We start from the raw sequence: 21,608 nt of genomic DNA, 5'->3' as shown, positions 1-21,608 counted from the left end.
GAAGAGGATGGGGTTGTTGATTAAAAAAGTGAAGGATGGAAAGGAAGAGAGAAGAAAAATGCAAATGAAGATGGAGGTTTCGCACTTTCAAGCTACTGGAGGTCCGGTCCTCAATCTTCTTCTCAGCTTCTGGAGGTCCCGTCCTCTCCCATGAGGTTCGGTCCTCAAGTCTTCTTCTTGGTTTTCTTGTCCTACATCACAACCAAGCAAAACCACAAAGTATAAACTCACAAGGGAAATGAACATAATTAAAAAGGAATTTTCACTACAAGAAAATAGGGATTTGGCAATGATTGAAAGTCGTTGTCTAAAACTAAAAATTCCTTGCCTAAACAAATAGGCAATGATTTTTTACCGTTGCCAGGGTCGTTGCCCTAGGACCCCTTGCCTATAATTATAGGCAACGATTTCGGCGGTCGTTGCGAAATTGGCAACGACTTTATCATCGTCTATTGTGACTCGAAAATATAATTTTTTGAAGGATTGAGCAATGATGGCCTCGTTGCCTATTCTATTTATAGACATCGACTCTATTGTTGCCTAATATCACTAAAAGAAATTTGGGCAAGGACATTCTCGTTGCCTTTACATAGGCAACAACCCTTTCCTTGCCTATTCTCACAATAGGCAAAAAAATCCTTGTTGCCTTTGCTTAAGCAACAACCATTTTCTTGCCTCTTCTTACAATACGCAAGGAAAATGGCGTTGCTTTTATGGTATTTTGCAATTAAAAATATAGCCTGCATTTTTTTTTTGGTATTTTGCAATTAAAAATACCATATACTTTTTTTTCTTTTTTCTTTTTTATTTTCAATCATAAATACATTCAATCATATAAGTCCATTCAACTAAAAATTCATTCATTCAAAAGCTATTCATTAAAGCAATCAATATTTGTTCAAGATAACAATCAATTGCATGTGTACCAAAACCTAGCTGCCTAGACTTACAAATTATTGTCATGGCAGCAATTTACCTACAATCTGAACATCTACACCCTTGTTCAATAATCTGCCCACATTTACAAAAATAAGAACCACGTGTACTAGCACTTGCCTTCTTTACCAAAAATATGGCATGACAGCATAACTTGATCTAAATATCAACAAAATGGCAAACCCTAAGTACCTAATACCTCCCAACAGGGCTATAGATAAGTCAAGGTCACAAACTCTCCCCATTCAACCTGCACCTCATCAATTTGTGCTTGAGAGTAACCGCTTCGTTTGTTCTTTGCATTACTCCAATGCAAACATACAAGAAAATTACTATCAATACTGCACAGAGAATTCATTTACACCACCACTCAACATACATATAACTCAAACTTCACTTGTATACCTGCAAATGCCTAGATTAACTCAGCCACATTGAGATTTGGAAGTAGATTGAACACATCTTGCAATTTCAACCAAAACAAACATGAATGGAAACATTGAATTCACTTAATCATAACATACTTAATTTTATAATAGATCAATCTAGAAGAAATATAAAAAATAATAATAATAATAAGTATATAGAAAGAGCAATATATCAAACAAGTTACATGCTGGAAGGCAAAAAGATGTACAAAACTACATAAACCAACAACCACACTCAATTGCATAAATCAACAAGCAAGCACATTCACTTCAACCGGCTGGTGAAGACATCTTCAGCCAGAACTGTTTAAGAACTACATTAAAAAAAAAAAAAAAAAAGGAAAGGTTTATATTTTAAAAACCTAGCTCTTAGTTGGAGGGGTCAGGAACATTCATTTTCAAGTAAGTTTTAATATTTTCCTGCACAATATTGTAAAAAAATATACAAATGAAACCGTATGAGAAAGGACAATAAAGAGCACAATTAAAATGTTTAATCATGGTTCCATCCTTGGTGTGGACCCTCATACCAAAAACTGAATGTATTCGATAACCTGGGAACCAAAAAAATAATAAGAATGAAACTCTAGTTAGTCAACAATTTGGAATGTACCTCTAATAAAAATGACGCTTTATCTCTCTTTTGATCACTATGGGGAATGAGCTCTCTCAACATTTGGAATCTGCAATAGTAACTTTAAGGGCCAATCACTATGATAATGTTTTCAAATGTTATAATTCATTATAATTAGCACATATAGGCTATAAAATTTATATTTATACAAACACAAATGTAAATTTAAAAAAAATTAATATACAATCAACAATGAAAGTAAACAATGAAGAGCATTACAATCAACTATATGAAAAACAGCACAATGTCATCAGAATGATGATATTTATTAGCCATCTAATACCAAACAAAAATACTCCTTGAAATGTACAGTAGCATGATTTATATCAAAACTGTAATGACAAAGATTCCACCAAAGTTCAAAACGAGCTAGATCGCAAAAAGGATAGCCAATACTTCCTTGACTTGACTGTCTGAGCATTCGGGGTAAAACAAAGAACCAAGAAAGAGAGAGTACCAATGGTCTAATACAATACCTATCCTGCACTACATTTTTTGGTGGAACTGAGTTGAATTTTGAAGATCTAATGGTACAAACCAATTGTATGGGCAATGCGTGAAATTAAATAGAAACAAAATAAGACAAGAAAAAATGACTTGTTTGATATAATATCTGTACATTGAAATAAATTTTCATTTTTTTAGAAGAAATATACAGTAAAAACAAATTACAATAACCCAAAAGAAAGATATAGGAATAAATAAACAAATAAATTAGCACAAGGACTTGAAAAAATTTAGAAAAACTCAGAGGGGATGGCATAGGAGGAGGCTTTGTTGTGGTCTGGTGCTCCCCATTGGAGGATTTCTGTGTCATATTCTTAGATTCCTCTAAAATCCGAACACCTATAATAATTACCAAACAATCAAACTCTAAAAAGTAATATCAACAAATTAGTAGTGAAATAATCTCATATTGACACAAGCCTTCAAATTATACAGAGACTACAAGATCAATTTTTTTCTTCAGAGATTAAAAAAGAACTTCTAATCAGAAAAATGAGGATGGAGCTTGAAGTCAACCTGAAAAATAGCCTCAGAGGAAGAAAACCCAAAACAACCTTTGGATCCCCAAAGCTTAGTAATTAGAAACCAAAACCCAAATCCGAACAGCCAAAACCCAAATCCAAGCCAAACCAAACCCAGCCCCATCCCTTCTGCCACCGTGGTGGGTCGTCGGGACTGGGGGTTGGGTTTCGGTGAGCAGGGAGAGTGGGGACGCGGGGGGAAGGGGGATGGGACAGGGGTGGTGGGGAGAGAGGAGAGAGAAACTGAGGGGGAGAGAGATGAGGGTCGGGGTCGGGATATGCAGGGCAGGTCAGGTCGGGGCGGGACTGGGCTGGGTTGAGGCGGGGAGTTGCGAGGCAAGGCGGGGCTGAGAGAACCAGAGGGACGAGAGGGAGAGGGAGAGTGTGAGTGTCTTTGATTTTCTAGAGATTTTGAGTGTTTTTGATATACTAGATAGAGAGAGAGGTAGGTTTGGAAAGGAAGAGAGTTAGAAAAAGAGATTAGAGAGGGAGAAGGAAACATAAGGTGGGAAATTGAAAATTTTCGATCAGGCGGGTAATTCCTAAAAAAATACAGGCTTACAAAAAAATAAAGAATAAAAATTAAAATAAACAACTGTTTTTTTTTTTTAAGTTATTAATACAAAAATAAAATTCTTCTTTAATTTCTAAAAAAGTTTATTATGTCAACTTTTTTTATCACCGTTACCTAATTTCAACGATCGGAGTCGTTCATTTTCTATGTTCATACTCAAAGATCAACCCTGCAAAAAATCAGCTCAATCGGAATTCACCTACCCATTCGATTATCATTAGAAAAACCATGATCGTTCATAAGTTCGACCACTGTTACCTAACTTCTACATCTCCAATTAGGTCGATTTTTTTCAGGGATGATCTTTGAGTGAGGAACTAAAATATGAATGGTTTGGATCATTGGAAACACGTTCGAGATATGAGCTTCTATATATAAATACACTTAAAGAGTATTATGCTATTAACTTTTTCGTTGAAACCTTATCATTTCAATAATTGTGAAGACCACAACGTGATTTCAACGATCGGAGCCTTTCATTTTTTACATTTACACTCAAAGATCAATCTTGTTAAAAATCGGCAAAATCGAAATTCATCTTTCTGTTTGATTATCATTAGAAAAACCAAGATCGTTCATAAATTCAATCACCGTTATCTAACTTCTACATCTCCGATTGAGCCAATTTTCTGAAGGGATGATCTTTGAGTGAGAAACTAAAAAATCAACGGTTCGGATCGTTGGAAACACGATTGAGATGTGAGTTTCTACATATACATACACTCGAAGAGTATTATGCTATTTAACTTTTTCATTGAAACCTTGTCGTTTCAATAATTGTGAAGACCACAACGTGATTTCAACAATCGGAGCCATTCATTTTCTACGTTTATATTCAGAGATAAATTTGAAAAAAATCGACCAAATCAGAATTCATCTACCCGTTCGATTACATTAGAAAAATCACGATCGTTCATAAGTTCGACCACTATTACCTAACTTCTACATCTCTGATTGGGCCTATTTTTTGTAGGGATGATCTTTGAGTGAGAAACTAAAAAATGAACAGTTCAGATCATTGGAAACACGATCGAGATGTGAGCTTCTACATAGAAATACAAATTCTTTTTTCTTAGCCTATATTCTTGTAAATCGGCAACAAATTTTGTTTTTTCCTTGCCGATAACATTAATGGGCAACAAACGATACGTTGCCTATTATTCTAAAGTTGTTGCCTATGTATTGTTCAATATCTAATGTTCAATCGTTGCCCATGACCAACCATTCCTTGCCTATTCGGAGAATAGGCAAGGACTTTTCTATTGTTGCCTATTGTTCCATTGCCATTCCAAGTTTTCTTGTAAATAGGCAACAAATTCTTTTTTCCTTGCCTATAACAGTAATGGGCAACGAATGAAAAAACATTAGGCAAGGAAATCATGGTTGCAATGATTGGCACTTCAACCCGCGTAAAAATAGGCTACGATTTGGTATTTTCCTTGCCAATTACTCTATTTGGCAACGAAATAAGCATTTCCTATTCCAAAGGATTCATTGCTGATGAGTTTTTCAATACCAATTTCAGATTCGTTGCCTATGTGCAACTATTCCTTGCCTATTCCCAGAATAGGCAACGAATTTTAATTCCTTGCCTATTGTTCCGTTGCCTATTCCATATTTTCTTGTAGTGTTTGTTTGGTCAAAGTTGAACATAAGCAAAACCATATTTTGGAGTTATAAACATGTTGTAATTGAAGTTATAATTAATAAAAGTGAAAACATACCTTTTGATCATTACCATAAATCTGCAACAATAAAGGAGAAAATGAAAAATATGAAGGAAGCTCCAGATATCACCAAAAAAACAAGTAGCATATCATGATATTCAACTTGTGGTATAGACTCAAACAACAAGATAATATTTAACACTAAATAAAATCTGAAGTTAGATATATTAGTGATACCAAAGGAATACAACTAACAAGATAATATTTAACACTAACAATATAATAATAAATAAGGTGAACAATCGGAATACAAAGAACTTGAAAAATAAATGGAATTGATACCAAAGGAATGACCAAAAGTGGTTGTAGATACTCTAGGGTTTGATTTGGGGGTTTTGATTCATCCACAATCGGAGTCATACATGTGCACCAATGGAAGAGCCATGATGAGAGAAGGAAAACCTGATGAAGATCGCTGGAATCCGCCGCCTATATCGCCAGAAACGACGGAGGAGGGTCGCGACTGTTAGGGTTTCGAACCACCACGTGCGGCGGCTGAATGGGCTGGGTATTTACACCATTGAACTCAACTCACCCATGGGAAGATTTCGGGACCAACTCAACGGCAAGAGGTCGTCGGAATTAGTGACCCATCGGAGAAGAAAGCCGGATCAGGTTCGGTTTGAATCCATGTTTTCATTGGGTTGTTAAGTAAACAAAAGGCAAGGATAGAGAGAGAAGGAAGAGTAGTTGATTGGGGTCCATGTCGCCGACGTTGGCTGCCGAAAGGCGAAGAGATGGCCGGAGAGGGCTCATGGCAGAGGAGAGAGAAGATAGAGAAACACCAGGTGGTGTGCGGCTGCTTCTGAAGGCAATGAGAAAAAAAGATGTTGAAGTTAGGTTTTTATAGTAAAACTCTATCTGACGAATTTACAAAATTGCCCTTTAACTTAAGATACCTGAAACTTGATGGTCATAGCTCTGTTTCACGTCTTCTTCGTGTCTACGCTCTCGTAGTCACGAGCCCTATCCAATTAGACCAAAAACTCATTTAAAATCTAAACATTTAATTTTGTCAAATTAAAACCTTAAACCAATTTAATTATAAAAGCATTTCTTTTTAAAACAAAAATTTTTATAAATTCATAGAAAAATAATTTTAATGAAATATTTTATAAATTCATCCCTAAACCCAAAATGTCAATTGTCACTTTTTCAACTTTAGTTTCAAAGAAAAGAGGTCTTGTGCACAACCACCATTATAAATTTAGTTTGGGTTAGGGGTGGGAAAAGAAAAATTATCCCACTAATTTTCTAATTTGGTTACTATGTTTATGGAGCTACCAAAAAATCAACTATCTTTCAAATTAGTGGGTTCTAAGTCAACTATTATCTCCACCATAAACATAGTAATCACTAACAATAAGTATTAGTGACCATCTCATTTGTCAATAGGCACCCTCTCATCTATGGGTGCAAAAAATAGAGGCCTTTGGCCATATTTGTTGTAGTGAAACTAGACAAATAAACTAGTCAGCTCAGTTGGTTGACAGTTGAAACTTGTTCTATGAGGTCTCATGTTCAAATCAGAACATAGCCAAAATCCTATATTTTTTTTATTGAAGATATATATATATGTGTAAACTGGCTCTGGGCAGACCTAAGCGGGGCGGGCTTCGGGCAGGTCGTGGGCTTCAAGGGGATGGCCCAAGCCTAGCCCAAGGGACTTTCGAGTCGGGCTGAGCCGGCCCAAACTTCGTGCCTGATTGGGCTTTGGGCCCAATGGGCCGGGCGAGCTTCGGGCCTTGAGCTTTTTGGTGAGGCTTAGTGGTAGACTAAAAAAAGTTTATATGCGATGGCATGAATGTAATTTACGTTGTTTTTAATGACTTTTGTTTCACTTCCTTTTGGTGTTTTAAAAAGTGGGCCGGGTAAGAAAGTTATTGTAGTGTGTAGCCTTTTTAATCAGCTCTATTTCTCAAATGGGCTTTAAAAAAAAAAAAAAAAAAAGCCATTTACAGGCCGGTCCAATTTTCGCTCTTCTCTTAGACTAATACCTTAATGTTTTTTAATTTTTGACTGAGGTCCAAAAATATTGTCCAGATGTTTTTAATTTAAAAAATGTCTAATATTATCCTAAAATTAATAATATTTAAATCTTAATATTATCCTAATATTATCATAATATTATCCTAGTTTTACATTATCTTAATATATTAATATTAACATATTATTATATTATTATATTATCCTAAAATTAATTGTGGAATTTAAATTATATTAATCTAATAAAAATGCATCATCCTAAAAAATAGAAAATAATTTATGTATCAATCGATCGATGGTTTATCGGTGTTTATGTTAGGGTTTAGTTTTGAGATTTTGGGCGGACGCCTCCACCAAGTCCATTCTATACCCTAGGAGGGGATGAGGTAAAAAGATGAGGATTTACCCTTAAAACTCGGTGAAGGAAGCAGCATGGCCGTGCAATCGGCGGCAGAACCGAGCGTTCGAATCAGATGCGCATGTTCGTTGGTGCGCACCTAATCAAGTATATATATATATATACTTTTTTTTTTTACTTGTTTGATTATTTTTATATTTTATGGGTTAATGCATTTTTTTGATATTTGTATAATTTAAACGGATATTATCTTTCATAATTTTTAAAATTAATTCATTTAATTATCTTAATTTTATAAGATAATATGAGTCAAAATTTTTAAAAAGTCCATTTTTTAGACCTTAGCCTAAAAAATTGGATTTAAGTACAAATCTAAATTCCTAAACGGTTTTAGTATGAATGACCCTCTAAAATTAGACCTACTTCTAATTAACTGAAGAAAAAAAAAAAAAAAAAAAAAAACCCTTAATTTAATACTTTTCAAATAATAATTCATATATATATATTTCTATAATAATTACGTTTTAATTAATTATTTGGCATTAATTTAAATTCGTTTAGTGGAATGATAATAAAGAGCATTCCTTTTTTTTTTTTTATTGGAGAAAATCAAACACTTAAATCAATTATAATGCTAATCTATTTCTCCATCTCCATTACCAATTAGATTAAGGAAGACTTAGAGTGCAGTTCATTTTATAAGTCTTTTTTAGACTAAAACTGGTAGTGATTTAGGGTTTTTAATTAAGTTTTTTTATTTTTCTTCTTTGAATGCTGCATGTTGGGTTTTAACTCTGAGATTTTGGGCGGAAGCTAGATTTTAACTCCAAGATTTTGGGCGGAGCCCAAAATCTCGATGTTAAAACCTAACATGCAGCCTCTACAAAGCCCACTCTACATTCTAGGAGGAGAAATACCCTTCAAATAGGGGGGAAATATCCTTCAAATCAGGGAATGACTTTATTATAAACTAAAATGATTTTTTTTATAAATTAAAAGGACTTTATTATAAATTAAAAAGATTTTTTTATAAATTATTATGAATTAAAATAATTTTCTTATAAATTTTAAAACACCTCCAATCTTCATCTAAAAATTATTTTTTTAAAATACTTAAGCCTAATTATCTCTTAGATTAATCCCAAAAACGTCACACAGCCTTCCCTTTATTCGTAAGATAACAACCTGATCGATCTGAAATACTAGATTTTTCTATTTCTAGTGAAGGGTAAGAAAGAATATTCTCTTTTTCTCTTTTTTGACAAACAGGCTTTTATGGAAAAGTAAAGAAGTATTTAGGTTTTGTTGTTAGGCAAAGAAACAATTTTGGGGTACTGCCCACCCAAAAAAAACAAATAAGGCAAATAAGATAATGAAGATGGTCAATATCACTAGAGCCGTGCTATATATGCACTATGGATAATTGGATATATCATCTTCGAGAACCATCTATACGAAAGCTGTATGTGCAAATCTTCTTTTGCATAACTAATAAGGTTCCATGCAAAGAGTTTTATCTTTAATTTCAATTTCCACCAAAAAGTATTCATGTTTTCCTGTGAGAGAGAGAAAATAAATTATTATTTAATTTGCTATGACATAGCTAATAGCTATGTGAAGCGATAAAAATTGAAGTGAGATATGCTTGTTCCAATTACCAATTGGTTTGGTATTATAATTAGTTTGAATTGGTACAGATTAGTAACACCATCGTGTCATTTAGTGTTAGAATCACACACAATAATTTTTTGTACTATAGTGGCAATACCCCAACAAAATGAAAAATTGCGGTTATCATGAGGTATAGTTGTGAAAGAGACTAAGGTATGGTTGTGAAAAAGACTACATTTCAAATCTCACCACATTTCAAATCTCATTTGCAATTGTACAATTAATGATGCATGAGTAGAAAAATGTGTCCCTGGAAATAATTATGCTTGAATTACAAGTATTCAAAGATTCCATTATGAGAAGATATATTAATGCAGGAAAAGCAGAACATGAGGACATGGATTAAAGAAGGGTGTAAATTAAGGATTGGAAACTAATTAGTTCTATTTATTAATTTCCAAGCTGCAACAACTGCTAATTTAAGCAGAATTTTCACCCATATTAATATGAAAGCCTCTGGCCTTGTGTCTTCAGTCTTCACTCTTCCTTTGTAGCGAAGATATGTAGATTGACAGTTGTGTCCCTACCGCATCAGTAGTCTCAATTATCTCATAATTCTGTAATGGAACAAAGTAAAGTCTTCATCAATATATATCTGAATATTCTCTTTGTTGGTCCCAACTCCCAAGTGATTGCCACCTCTCAACAATGATTCATAAAGTAGTCAACCTCAAGTTGGTGAACATGAAGATTACTCTTACTTAATGCCTCAGTGGGTGACAGCTAGCTAGCTAGCTACAAAATTCAAAATACTCAAGTAATTAACTACCAACACGTACACTCTCCAAATGGCAACATCTTGAGCCTTAGACTCACTACAAAAACTCTGATTCTGAAAATGAAACTTGTTTTGCCAGATAGTTTGTCGACATAAAGATGTTATGTTGGCCTAGCTACTATGAATTTAGACTACGTACACATCAAGTTAACAATCAACCATCAACTTAATTAACGATTCAGATTCAACAAAGAATATTTTCGATTATATATAACCCTTCAATCCAAGGCTTTCAGATATGGCATACAACCTTGCCAAGACTCCTTGAACACCCTTCAATATATCTTCCTTTCCCAAAGAGCTGCCTCTTTAGCAATTGAAACTATAGAGAAAATGGATCAAATTGAGTACCAAAACCAACAAACCTTGACTCACAACAACTACTCCTCCACAGACAATCAGCTCCTGAAGAAAGTTACCAAGTTTTTGGTTTCAGTTTCTGTGTTTTCTTTCTGCTTTTCACACTCTTTCTTCCATTCCTTCAACTTATTCTACTTCTCCAAATTCCCATACCAACTTTTCACACACACCATTGACAAAAACTGCATATTCCTCTTATGCAATTTCCTCTTGGTTGTCCTTGCAAAATACTCTGGCTTAATCAGAACTCTGTCCAAGTCTTATTGTATTAATGATCATGAAACCTTCAAGATCAATATTATAGAAGGTGGTTCTCAATCTGAATCCCCAATATTGTTAGAGACTGAGGAGCCAGAGTTAATGCACAAGGAACTTATGGTGGGATGTATGGGGCCAGCAGAGAATGTTACTGCAGCAGAAGAAAAAGGGTACTTTTTTATGAAACAAGTTGACAAAGATGCAGAAAAGGTAGTTCATGAAGAATATAAAGAACAAAAACAAGAACCAGGAAGTGGGGTTATAGTTTCATCAGAAGATGGGATACTTGCTGATGAAGAGGATGAACAAGGAAATGGGGTGTCCAATACTGAAGAATTAAACAAGAAATTTGATGAATTTATTAGAAAAATGAAGGAAGAAATAAGGATTGAAGCACAACAGCAACTAATCATGGTTTAAGTGTTGAACTTTTGATCACCTTACATTCCAGGGAAGGATGTCTGATCTTAAAATATATTATGTTTGTAAGAAATAGATACTCATTTCTTTTTTTTTTTTTCTTAATTTTCATATTTTAGTCGGTTGCACATATAAATATATATCCTATCTAGTGAAATTTTATCTTCAATTACCATTGCTCTCAACCTATTTAGTGAATCTATCTAGTTAAACAAGATAGATGTGGAATTCCCCTACAGAGAAATATTATATTTCTCTTTTTAGTGAAGTTTTTATATGTAATTAATTATCAAATTAAAAAAAATCAAACCATCGACCGACCTATAATGTTTGGCTCCGTACTATTAACATGTAATAAAGAGGAATTGGTTATTAAGAGTAAAGAAGACCAAAAAAAAAAAATCAATACCTGCACTGGTAATTGGTTTGTTAGAGGAATGACTCATTACAAGTAAGCATCCAACCTATTTTCAATTAAAAAATGACTGGCCATTTAGAAAACATTGAGCATCTAATTTATGAAGAAAAAACAGTTGAGGGTTAATAACAAAACGAAAATGCTTGGGTACTCAGAAATGAATACCAAACTTGTCCTTACAATTAATCACATGAGTTCATGATGAGGCCCACCACATTCTCTCTCATGGTGGACCCCATTATGAGTTCATGTGATTGGTTGTGAGGACAAACTTGTACTCATTTTTGAGTACCCAAGCACTGCTCATAACAAAATGTCAAAGAAGTATGAAGATTCAATCCATCAATACCCATCCCAAGGCTAGCTTGATGCATGCTTATCAATTTATTGTCTGTGTAAATGGTTAAACCACAATAATAAGAACAGTAACAATGTGTACATTAATTGCATGAAACATATGATTAATTAAATGAGTCTGAATTCTCTGCATTCATTATTCATGGAAGTCTAACGAGTACTACTACAGTTATCAAAGTTTATCTACCAAATGATATTATATAGTCTTAATTATTTCTACATAGACAACCAAGGGAAGTAATACATCATTAAAAGTCTTTCATTTTTTATTTTCTCCCCTTTTCCCAGCTTTGATGTGTGTCCCAAGTTTGCCTACACCATTTGAGTCCTAAAAAGCTGCATCTTCTTCTTCTTCTTCTTGCCTTTGTTCTCATGTCTATCTCTCAGTCTGAATCGCTATCCCTACTTCCCATGGCCTTCAGTCCCCAGGTCTCTGCATAATCTTCTAGCAAATTTGCATAATCTTCTTGCAAATCACATAATCTTCTTGCAAATTTGCATAATTAACCGAACAGAATTCTATGGCTCTATTTGGTTGCTGGAAAAATAGTTGGAAAAGGTAAAAGAACACTGACATTTAAAATTTGGTACACAATTTTGAGGAGATAGTTTTCTCAGATCCTGAACATTTAAAGGCAATCCTATCCTGGCCAAAAAATAAAAACTTAAAAAGGCAATCTTTAGATTCCAAAAACTTATAAGACTTTTTCTTCTCTTCCCAGCAACCAAACCAAGCCAAGCCTAGCCTTTGGGATAGGATGGAAACAATGATGTAGCTATGAAGGATAAATTTCATTATCTTCATTATCTATTAGGGAGTTGATGAAACTCTTCTTTTAAAAGCCTGATAAGACCATGCATTCTTGTTTCCTTAATGATTTTAATTGAGGTAATCAAACTGTCTTTCATCTTCTTAAGTTTTCTTTCAGGTTGGTTGTAAAACTTGGAGTTCTGATTTGTTCCTTTTTTCTGTCCTTGCAATGTGAAGCAGATAATGAAAAATTTTAACTGACAATTGGTTGCCCATTTAGTTTTTCTTATTCTCTGTAGTCTTATTGTAGTAATGATCTTTTCTTCTTGTCTCTTCCTGACATATCAATGCACTCTTTCAATGACTTTCTTTTGCTTCCTTTGTTTTCTTTTGTGTGCTGCAGAAATGAAGAGAAGTAAATTAAGGTCTTGTAACCTCTTGTTTAATTGAAAAGAGCCTTGCTTAACACTTTTAATTCACAAAATTAATGCATTTTTTGTTCCTTTAGAAAACACGCTGAAACTCAGAAGGACACAAAAATGTGTATGTATGCCATTTGGAGAGAGAAAGAAACTAGTAATATTATAATTTTTAGGCATGCATGCATGCATGATCAAATTAAAGCCCTCTATTACTATTAGGAGTTCTTAATCACTACTATTTGAGTTCTTTGGGGGGTTTAAGTTCTGCTCTGTTATTTTGATAATCAAATCTGAGTGGAATTTAGAACTGCTGCACTATTATTCAATTTCAACCCTTGTGATAAACATTGAGTTGAGCTAATTTCAACCCTGTGGCATAGTGTTAGTATAATATAGCTAGTATGCAACAAATTCTTAATTCCATTCTATTCTTGAACATATATGGTGATATAATCGTGCATATTTCTAAGGTAAATCAATTAGTAGGATAATTGTATGGCCTCTGACTGTATTTTTCAATACCTTTTGCTGTTTCATTTGCATTTACTGTAATTGCAGCATGGTTGAGAATTAATTAGTTTTATAATTATGCAGACTTGTCTGAATGAGGCCAAGAGAAAGCAAGGGAAGTGATCATGTTTCACCAATGAAAGTCAGAACCAGTATGCAGGTGGATCGTATACAAAATGCCTGGCATCGACATTTAGGCTAGGTAGGAGTACTACCACCCCATAAAATGCAAGCTTAATCGTTGATCTGAACTCAATTCGAAGATAAGGCCCGAGTTTTAATATAAATGAGCAATAATACTGAAACTGTACAAATTGTAAATTTGGACTAAACATTCAATCAAGAGTCAATTTAATTAATGATATAGCTAGATTCATCATAATCTAAAAATGTAAATTATTTGGGAAACCTTAAATACTACTTAGTAGTTTCAAACTACATCCAAACTTACCATAAACACTTAAATATGCTTCCAGGCCAAAAAAAAAAAAAAAAACTTAAATATGCTCACGTGTCTTCATACGAGTGGTACGGATGACATGAGATGAAAGACATATATTCTAGGCTTGATTCCACAAGAAAAGGAAAAACTTTAAATCTAAAATGACTTTCACTTTGAATATAATTAAGCACAGTGTCAACTAAGTAAGGAATCCTCTTTCATACAAAGGTGTCAATCAATGTCTTGATCAAAATAAAAACAGATACTCTAAAAAGCTTGGAAATATTCGAAAACATAACAATTTCGATTTGATGAAAGGGATTGATTTGGCCTTTTACTAAAGTTATATAGTACAGGTGTCCAATGAATCCCCGAAGTAGTCTTGCACCTTGATTTTCACGAATTAATGAAGAAAGCATTTTAATGAAAAATGTGAAGAACAAGTGTAACAAAAAGTAAAAAGTACGTGAAGAACAAGAACGTGATCGGAAGAACATAGCATTGCAATCATTTTACATACAATTACTGAACTCTAAAACTTAGATTGATAGAGAATAAACCAACAATGTATTTCATACTAATATATAGTACCATCCTCATGTGTAGCCTTATATTTGAAACCGAAGTGTGATAAGAGAGCAAGAGATAAGAAACCAAGAGTGAGTCTTGTTAAGGGCATCTTGAAATGGGATATGAGGCACATGGATTCTGCCAATTCGTGGGCTATGAGTTTAGAAACAGATGACTTCGAGTTTAGTTAAATAATAAATTACTCCTAAAGACAAAAAAATTCAAGGTTCATAACTGGAAATCCACCTAAATAAAAAAATTAAGCTGGAGCCTAATCTTTTCGCGTGGGCGCGCTTGGAAGCCAGAAACAAGCTACCGAGTGCTCGGCAGGATGTCGAGGGCTCGGCACACTGGGCACTCGTACTCTTGCCAGAGCTTAGCATATGTAGATGCATCCTCTATCTGCATTTGCTTATACAGATTTTAGGTTGCATATGCAGATGACAAATTTTAGGTTGCAGATGCATGTTTTTTTTTTTGTTGTAGATGCATGTTTCAGATACAGTGTTGAGGTCGCAGATGCAGGTTGCATCCGAGTGCTCGGCAAGAACAACCGAGCGCTTGATAGAATTTTTGTCAAGCAACTTAAGTTTGGGCCGAGTGGACTTGGGCTTATCGATCTTTTTTTCTCATTCTGAACTTCTACTTAACGCACTCTTAGTTAAATCACACGGATAGTATTGTTATAGGCCTTTACATTTGAGTAAAAATTTCATGTAACGGATGCATTTATACTTATATATGATAGAGCAACGTTTTTCTTAGCAATCTTCAACAGACAACTAAGCGCCCTAAATCCATTGAGTCAGCATTGGTAAATTATCACTGTTCATTGCTCACTGCATGTTAAGAGCAGTTAATTAACTATTTATTAGTATTTGGAATTATCAACTAAGTAAATCCTTTCCTGGCCAAAAAAAAAACTAAGTAAATCCTTTTAATATGAAAATTCAAGGAACAAACAAACTTTAAAATGAAACTGTACAACATATATGTTATAATCATGGAAAATAATTTGATAATGAATAAACAATGAGTCCTCAACCAACCTAGCTACACTCGATCATTCTAGCACCTCAGACTTCAGTCACATGATGATGCAACCTTTACACTTCTTCTTATCCGAGCTTACCTCTGAAATCATTGCCCTCTTCGCACCATCACCGGGCGGCGGTTGTGGCGGTGGTGGCAATGATTGTGATTGGGATTGTAAGTGTACTTGAGGTTGAGATGGCATTGATGACCATGGTAATGGCGGAGGCGGTGGCGGCGACAATGGCATCATAATGATAGGGTTTGGATTATGCCATGGGTACTCAAACTCTCCAAAAGGTGGATAGGGATAAGGTGGCATTGCATATGGGGGATAGGGTGGCATTGGATATGGATATGGGGGATATGAAGGATATGGAGGATATGTATATCCACTTTCTCCATAATAATCGTAGCCCTCCTCCATGACCTGACCATCAAACCTAACACTTTTTACCTCTGCATGTCTCCCTGACCCTTCAAGCACCATTAGAATTGTGTTTGGATTCACTTTCCCTGAGATTTTCACTGTTCTTTGCTCTGAATCTATGCTAATTGAATAAACACCTAAATTTGAAAAAATAAAGAAGTCCTAATCAAAATAAGAATAAAGGGTTCTCGAAGAAAAACCTTTTTATTTTCTTTTTTTAAAGGCAAAAAAGTGAAACATACCATGGATATTCTGCAAGACTTCATGGACCTTTCCCTGGCATGTTGCACATCTCATATTCGCTTTCAGAACACAAGTCTGCAGAGAATTGAATGAAATAATATCAAATTCTAAGATCGAAATAAATATGCCAAAGTTAAAATTAAAAAACCAAGATTGAAAATAAACAAAGACAGAGTATTATAGTAGTCTAACCATTTTTGCAATGGAATAGTCCATTAGATCAAGCAGCTTCAATTCTGATATATAAAATGTCTTTGTCAATGGGTTTTTCCTGGAGCTTGATTGCTTGATTTATATATAAATTCCTCATTTAACCGCGTGCTACGTATTGCACAGGGGTTTGACTTATTTCTATGTGATGGACTGTAAATTATATTTTTCAAAGCAATTACTAATTTAATTAATATGAATTTCAAATTTCTGTATTTGCACTAGTATTTTTGGCTGATACATTTCCAATCAATCCCTACAATCTCTCTTTTTGATATTCCTTGTCATTTTGATTGGAAACAATATATTCTGTCCAGTTGTGAAATTAATGTTTCTGAAAATAGATGCCGTGCTCACCATTTTATAATATTATCAAGGGTTTTTTTTTTTAAAGTCCATTTTTTAAAATTTACTATTCATCCGGTCCAAGCGCTACAGTAAAATACTGTAGCGGCCCACTTTTAAAAAAACCGGTGCTACAGTAACAGCGCTACAGTGACGCCGTTACTGTAGCGCGCTACAGTGTTTTTAAAATGCCATTTTTCCCTTTTTTTTTTTTTTTTTTTTTCCATTTCAGTACCAATTGGTACATAAACTACCCAAAAAAAACAAATAATAATTTATGTATTTTCATGTCATAAAACATGTTAAATAATAACCAATATAAAATACAAAAAATCAAGATGAGGCATCCATAATCTTTTACGTTTTAATAGTAAATATAATTGTTACTATCGAATAGTAACAATCATCTATTGCTACTGTCGGGCAGTGGCAATCAATTATTATCATTGTTTGATAATAACAATCACTTATTGCTACTGTCTGGCAGTAACAATCAGAAATTGATACTGTCTTACAGTAACAATCACCTGTTGAAGATAACTAATATATCTTGTTATCGTCATACAATAACAATCACCAAAATTCAAACCATAGAAAATTACAAAATTCAGAGAGTAACAATCACCTGATTGCTACTGTCACACAGTAACAATCACTTGATTGCTACTGTCACACAGTAATCTTTTATGTTTTAATAATAAATATAATTGTTATTATCGAATAGTAACAATCACCTATTGCTACTGTCTGACAGTAATAATCACATATTGCTACTGCCTGACAGTAATAATCACCTACTGCTAATAACAATCACATATTACTACTGCCCGGCAGTAACAATCACATATTGCTAGCAATCACCTATTGCTACTGTCCGACAGTAGCAATCACCTATTGCTACTGCACAACAGTGGCAATCAAGTATTGTTATTGTTTGATAATAACAATAACAATAAATTAGATAATATAATTTAAACTTAATACAATCACTGTGAAAGCATAAATAACTAAATGAATTATAAACTTATGACACAATTACAACAAACTAAAACAGAATCACAATTCCGTTGAAAAAGAAAAATAACTTGAAACTTCCGGATATCCTTGTTCTTAACATGACATTTCTGTCGAAAGAAAAATAGAAAGTTAAGTACTCAGCAAGAGCAAGACTGATAAATGCAAGCACATTAAAACAAGTGTGTGTGAATGCGCAAAAAATATGTAGAGAGAGCTACCTGGTTGCTCAAACATGGCTCTTCTTGCTTTTGGTTCAGGCAGAGGCACAATAATCTAATTTTTCATGGTCAATGGATAACTTGATTAAAATAATAACTGGATTCAAAATATGCATGATCATGTGAGAAATTGCCATCATATTGTGATACCTAACTAGAAGATAATGCAAACAAGGGCCAAAGGATGAGATACTGTAATCTACTGGAATTAAACCTTTCCATGTTCTATACCATTATCAACTTCAATTAATTACAACTAAACCCAAAATAATCCGACATCTACCATATGGTGGTTTGCAACACAAATCCATTATCACCTAATAATAATTAGCAGCACTCAACAAACTCATGCTCTGATAACGATTGCACAACTATATTTTTATTAGCAACATCTCAGTTTGTCATATCAATCCAACATAACAATCTTAATATATCACCTGGAGGTGTATGCTTGTATCATATTGGCTCTTCAAAGCATACTCATTGTATACACAGGCCTAGTAGGTGTGATGACAGTCACCTCGAAAATGCTTGTGAAAATGTTTCATAGTCAATATTTGTACTATTGGTTTTCTGTGTGTAAAGCTTAAGTGTTTTTGCTGAAATTTGTTTGTAATGGTTGATATTTCCAGAAAAAAAGGATAGTTGTCATGATAGGAATAGGATTTGGAGAATTATTTAAGGTAGCCTAGGGTTTCAAATTAGAAATTTTACAGTTACCAACAATCAAACTCAAATCAATTACACTAACAAGTAGAAGATGTCAAGGGGAGAGAGTACATACCAAAATCGGCCGGAGCCGCCATCGGCCTCGTCGGAAAACAGGGAGAGAAGGCGCTGACTTCCAAGCTTCGATTTGCTGCAACTAGTGGTCGAATGAACGATCTAACCACACCATCAGACTCCTCTCAACGCAAGGAATATTCTGGTGGTCAGCAACAGTCGCACCGTCGTCGGAAAACAAGTTGATGGCGGCAAGCTGTCGATCTTCTTCTTTGAGTCGCCTCCTACAGAGGTCGTGGAGGTGAGAGAATGGCACCATAGAGTTCAGATTGACGAGAGGAATCGACTAGTGGTGGTTCGACACCTTGGTGTCGCCAGAAATTGCAGATCACCGGAGATGACAGTCGGCACTGGTGGTTCTCAAACTGTTCTCACAGTGGCTCATCTTCTCGCAATGGTTCTCAAGCCGTCGATCTTCTTCTTCAAGTCGCCACCTACGGAGGTCCTATACAGAAGAGAGAGATGAGGGTGAGGAGAGATAAATGAGAGAAATGAGAGAAATGAGAAAAGGAGAGGCAGAGAGACGGAGTGACAGACAGAGAATGATGGAGACGGAAGAGAGGACCGGTTTGGTATAAACTGGGCCTTCTTCAAAAACCAAAAAATGACCTGGGTCTTAAAGGTATTAAGAGCCCAAATTTGGGTTTTATAATCATTAACTTTATTATCAAAACCTTAATTTTTTGGTCGAATATATATTATCATAACCTATATCACTAAAATCTTGCCTAAGAGGAAAAGTCAGGTGCTGCGCACGTGACCATGCATATATATAGTTGTCAATTTGTCATTGTACATTGGTTCCAAATTACACTGAGCCAAGGCCCAAGAATGATAACCATAATATGGCGGAAATGTACCTTTTATTAATCAATTAGCAAATTATAAAAAAATCAATAAAAAGTTTCAATATTACAAATAGGTCAATATAAAATTTTCTATTTCATATTAGTTAATGGTATATTTTGAGAAATTACATTTTAGTTACTAAGCCCAATCCACTTGATTATGTCATGTATTTTGATACATTGGAAAATATCAATTTGCCTATCCCTTTTTTTCATTATTTATGAGCATAAAATTATGACGTTACACTTAATTTAGTTTAAGATATAGAAATGAAGTGTAAAGTATATAAATGAGGTTTAGAGTTCAGAATTAGGGTTTCGGAGATTATGGCTTAGGGTTTAGGTCTGCTCAAAACTCGGGAGCTAAACCTTAAGCCGTTTTGCTATGTAGCAGTCAAATACAAATCTAATACAAATCTAAATATGAAAGTAATGTATGTTTATTAATTTATTGTAATTCATATTTTTTTCAATAGTGACTAAAATGAAATTATGAAAAAGTACATTGATTAAAATGTAAGTATGAAAAGTTTTATTGACTTATTTGTAATTAGCTCTTAATTAATTCATGTTTAGTTTAGTATTTAGAGTTAATTAATAATTATAGTAATAATGTCCCGTCCCAAAATCCGAGTACATAACAACGATACCTACCTTGAGAATACCCGGGCTCTTAATCCTCATACCCCGAGTGTTAAGAGTCTCAAATACTCCCAAAATATATTAAGTCACTTGTTTTTAGTGAAATAGTTTGGATCATAGTATTTAAATACATAGTGGAAAAATAATTTGAAAGTATTTCATAAAAGACCAACTCCAAAGGTTACAGTAGTTCAAGCTAACCTTGAAGATAGACAAGACTTGAAATAAAAGAGTCAAGCAAAGGATTTCAAAACTACAACAAGCATGAATCCGAAATTGTAAGGGTAAATGAGCACAAAGCCAACTTAGGACAAACAATTGAGGGAGAATCACCAAATTGAAGCCAGTAGTTAATAAATCCACTTATGCTAATCTGCACGACCTTCGTCCAAGTAAATCTCTTCTATGTGCATTGTTCTTGTAAAACAAGTCCAATAATCAGGATCAAAAGAAAGTAGGAAGCAAACATTACATACATTCATAGCTTTCCCTTAAGAGACCTATCCAGGTTGGAAAATATTTTAAAGTTTGGATCCATTTTAACTCTTAAATCACAATGCACGACAAAACCTTAGGTTGCAATCTTTGAGAGCAAAAGCAATTATCATGCTCTTTCGCCAACATTTGTTCTAAAGCAAAGCGCTCAAGAGATCATACATGATGATCTATCCTTAAGGACCAACTACCCTTACCCAGGCTATTCAGTAAAAGATAAACAGTAGTAAAAACATCCATTCCTAGTTGTGCTGCAAAGGCTAACCGCCTTTTTAGTCATACCACGTAGGCTAACCACCTATGTGTTAAGACTCAAGTTGGGGATGAATTTTTTTTTCTTTGTAAACTTGGAATTAAAGAGTGACAAAAAATTTGTAGGGCCTTTTTGGATGGTTATGAGACATATGAAGAACATTTTGCCCCTAAAGAAAGGGTCACGTGCACTTCAAATGACAATTTTTGAGGAAAATTCGGACGAAATACAACGGAAGGACAACGTTGATGTGCGGAAGTAAAGATGGAGGACCACATTAAGTGAAAATGCAATTTAAGGACCACATTGATATTTGGGTGAAAGTTAAGGAACCATTTGTGATTAAAAAAACAAACACTTTAATATATGCATACACACGTACATGCATACTATTCTATGTAGCCAACTATCAGCTGCTGATATCTCAAGTAAAATGGCAAAAATGATAATGCACCATAACCACA

The 21,608-nt window shown here is 34.3% G+C and overlaps 2 protein-coding genes across 2 annotated transcripts; one reads left to right on the top strand and one right to left on the bottom strand.

Moving 5' to 3' along the window:
• Positions 1-10,373: 10,373 nt before the first annotated feature.
• Positions 10,374-11,457, top strand: LOC147299687 (uncharacterized). Its single transcript, XM_086229671.1, has one exon. The coding sequence runs from the start codon at positions 10,454-10,456 to the stop codon at positions 11,156-11,158; it is 705 nt and encodes a 234-aa protein (XP_086085797.1). The 5' UTR covers positions 10,374-10,453; the 3' UTR covers positions 11,159-11,457.
• A 3,483-nt stretch (positions 11,458-14,940) lies between these two features.
• LOC147299686 (hydroxyproline-rich glycoprotein family protein) lies at positions 14,941-16,549 on the bottom strand. The gene is made up of 4 exons (XM_086231740.1): positions 16,526-16,549; positions 16,333-16,408; positions 15,761-16,227; positions 14,941-15,030 (listed from the first exon to the last, which is right to left on the bottom strand). The coding sequence occupies exons 1-4, from the start codon at positions 16,547-16,549 to the stop codon at positions 14,941-14,943; spliced, it is 657 nt and encodes a 218-aa protein (XP_086087866.1).
• Positions 16,550-21,608: the final 5,059 nt, after the last annotated feature.

This window comes from Dryas octopetala, chromosome 1 (assembly GCF_963921425.1).
Source record: "Dryas octopetala chromosome 1, drDryOcto1.1, whole genome shotgun sequence".
NCBI classification, from domain to species: domain Eukaryota; kingdom Viridiplantae; phylum Streptophyta; class Magnoliopsida; order Rosales; family Rosaceae; genus Dryas; species Dryas octopetala.
The sequence above is the reverse complement of the archived record's forward strand: the minus strand, read 5'-3'. Positions and strand labels throughout refer to the sequence as shown.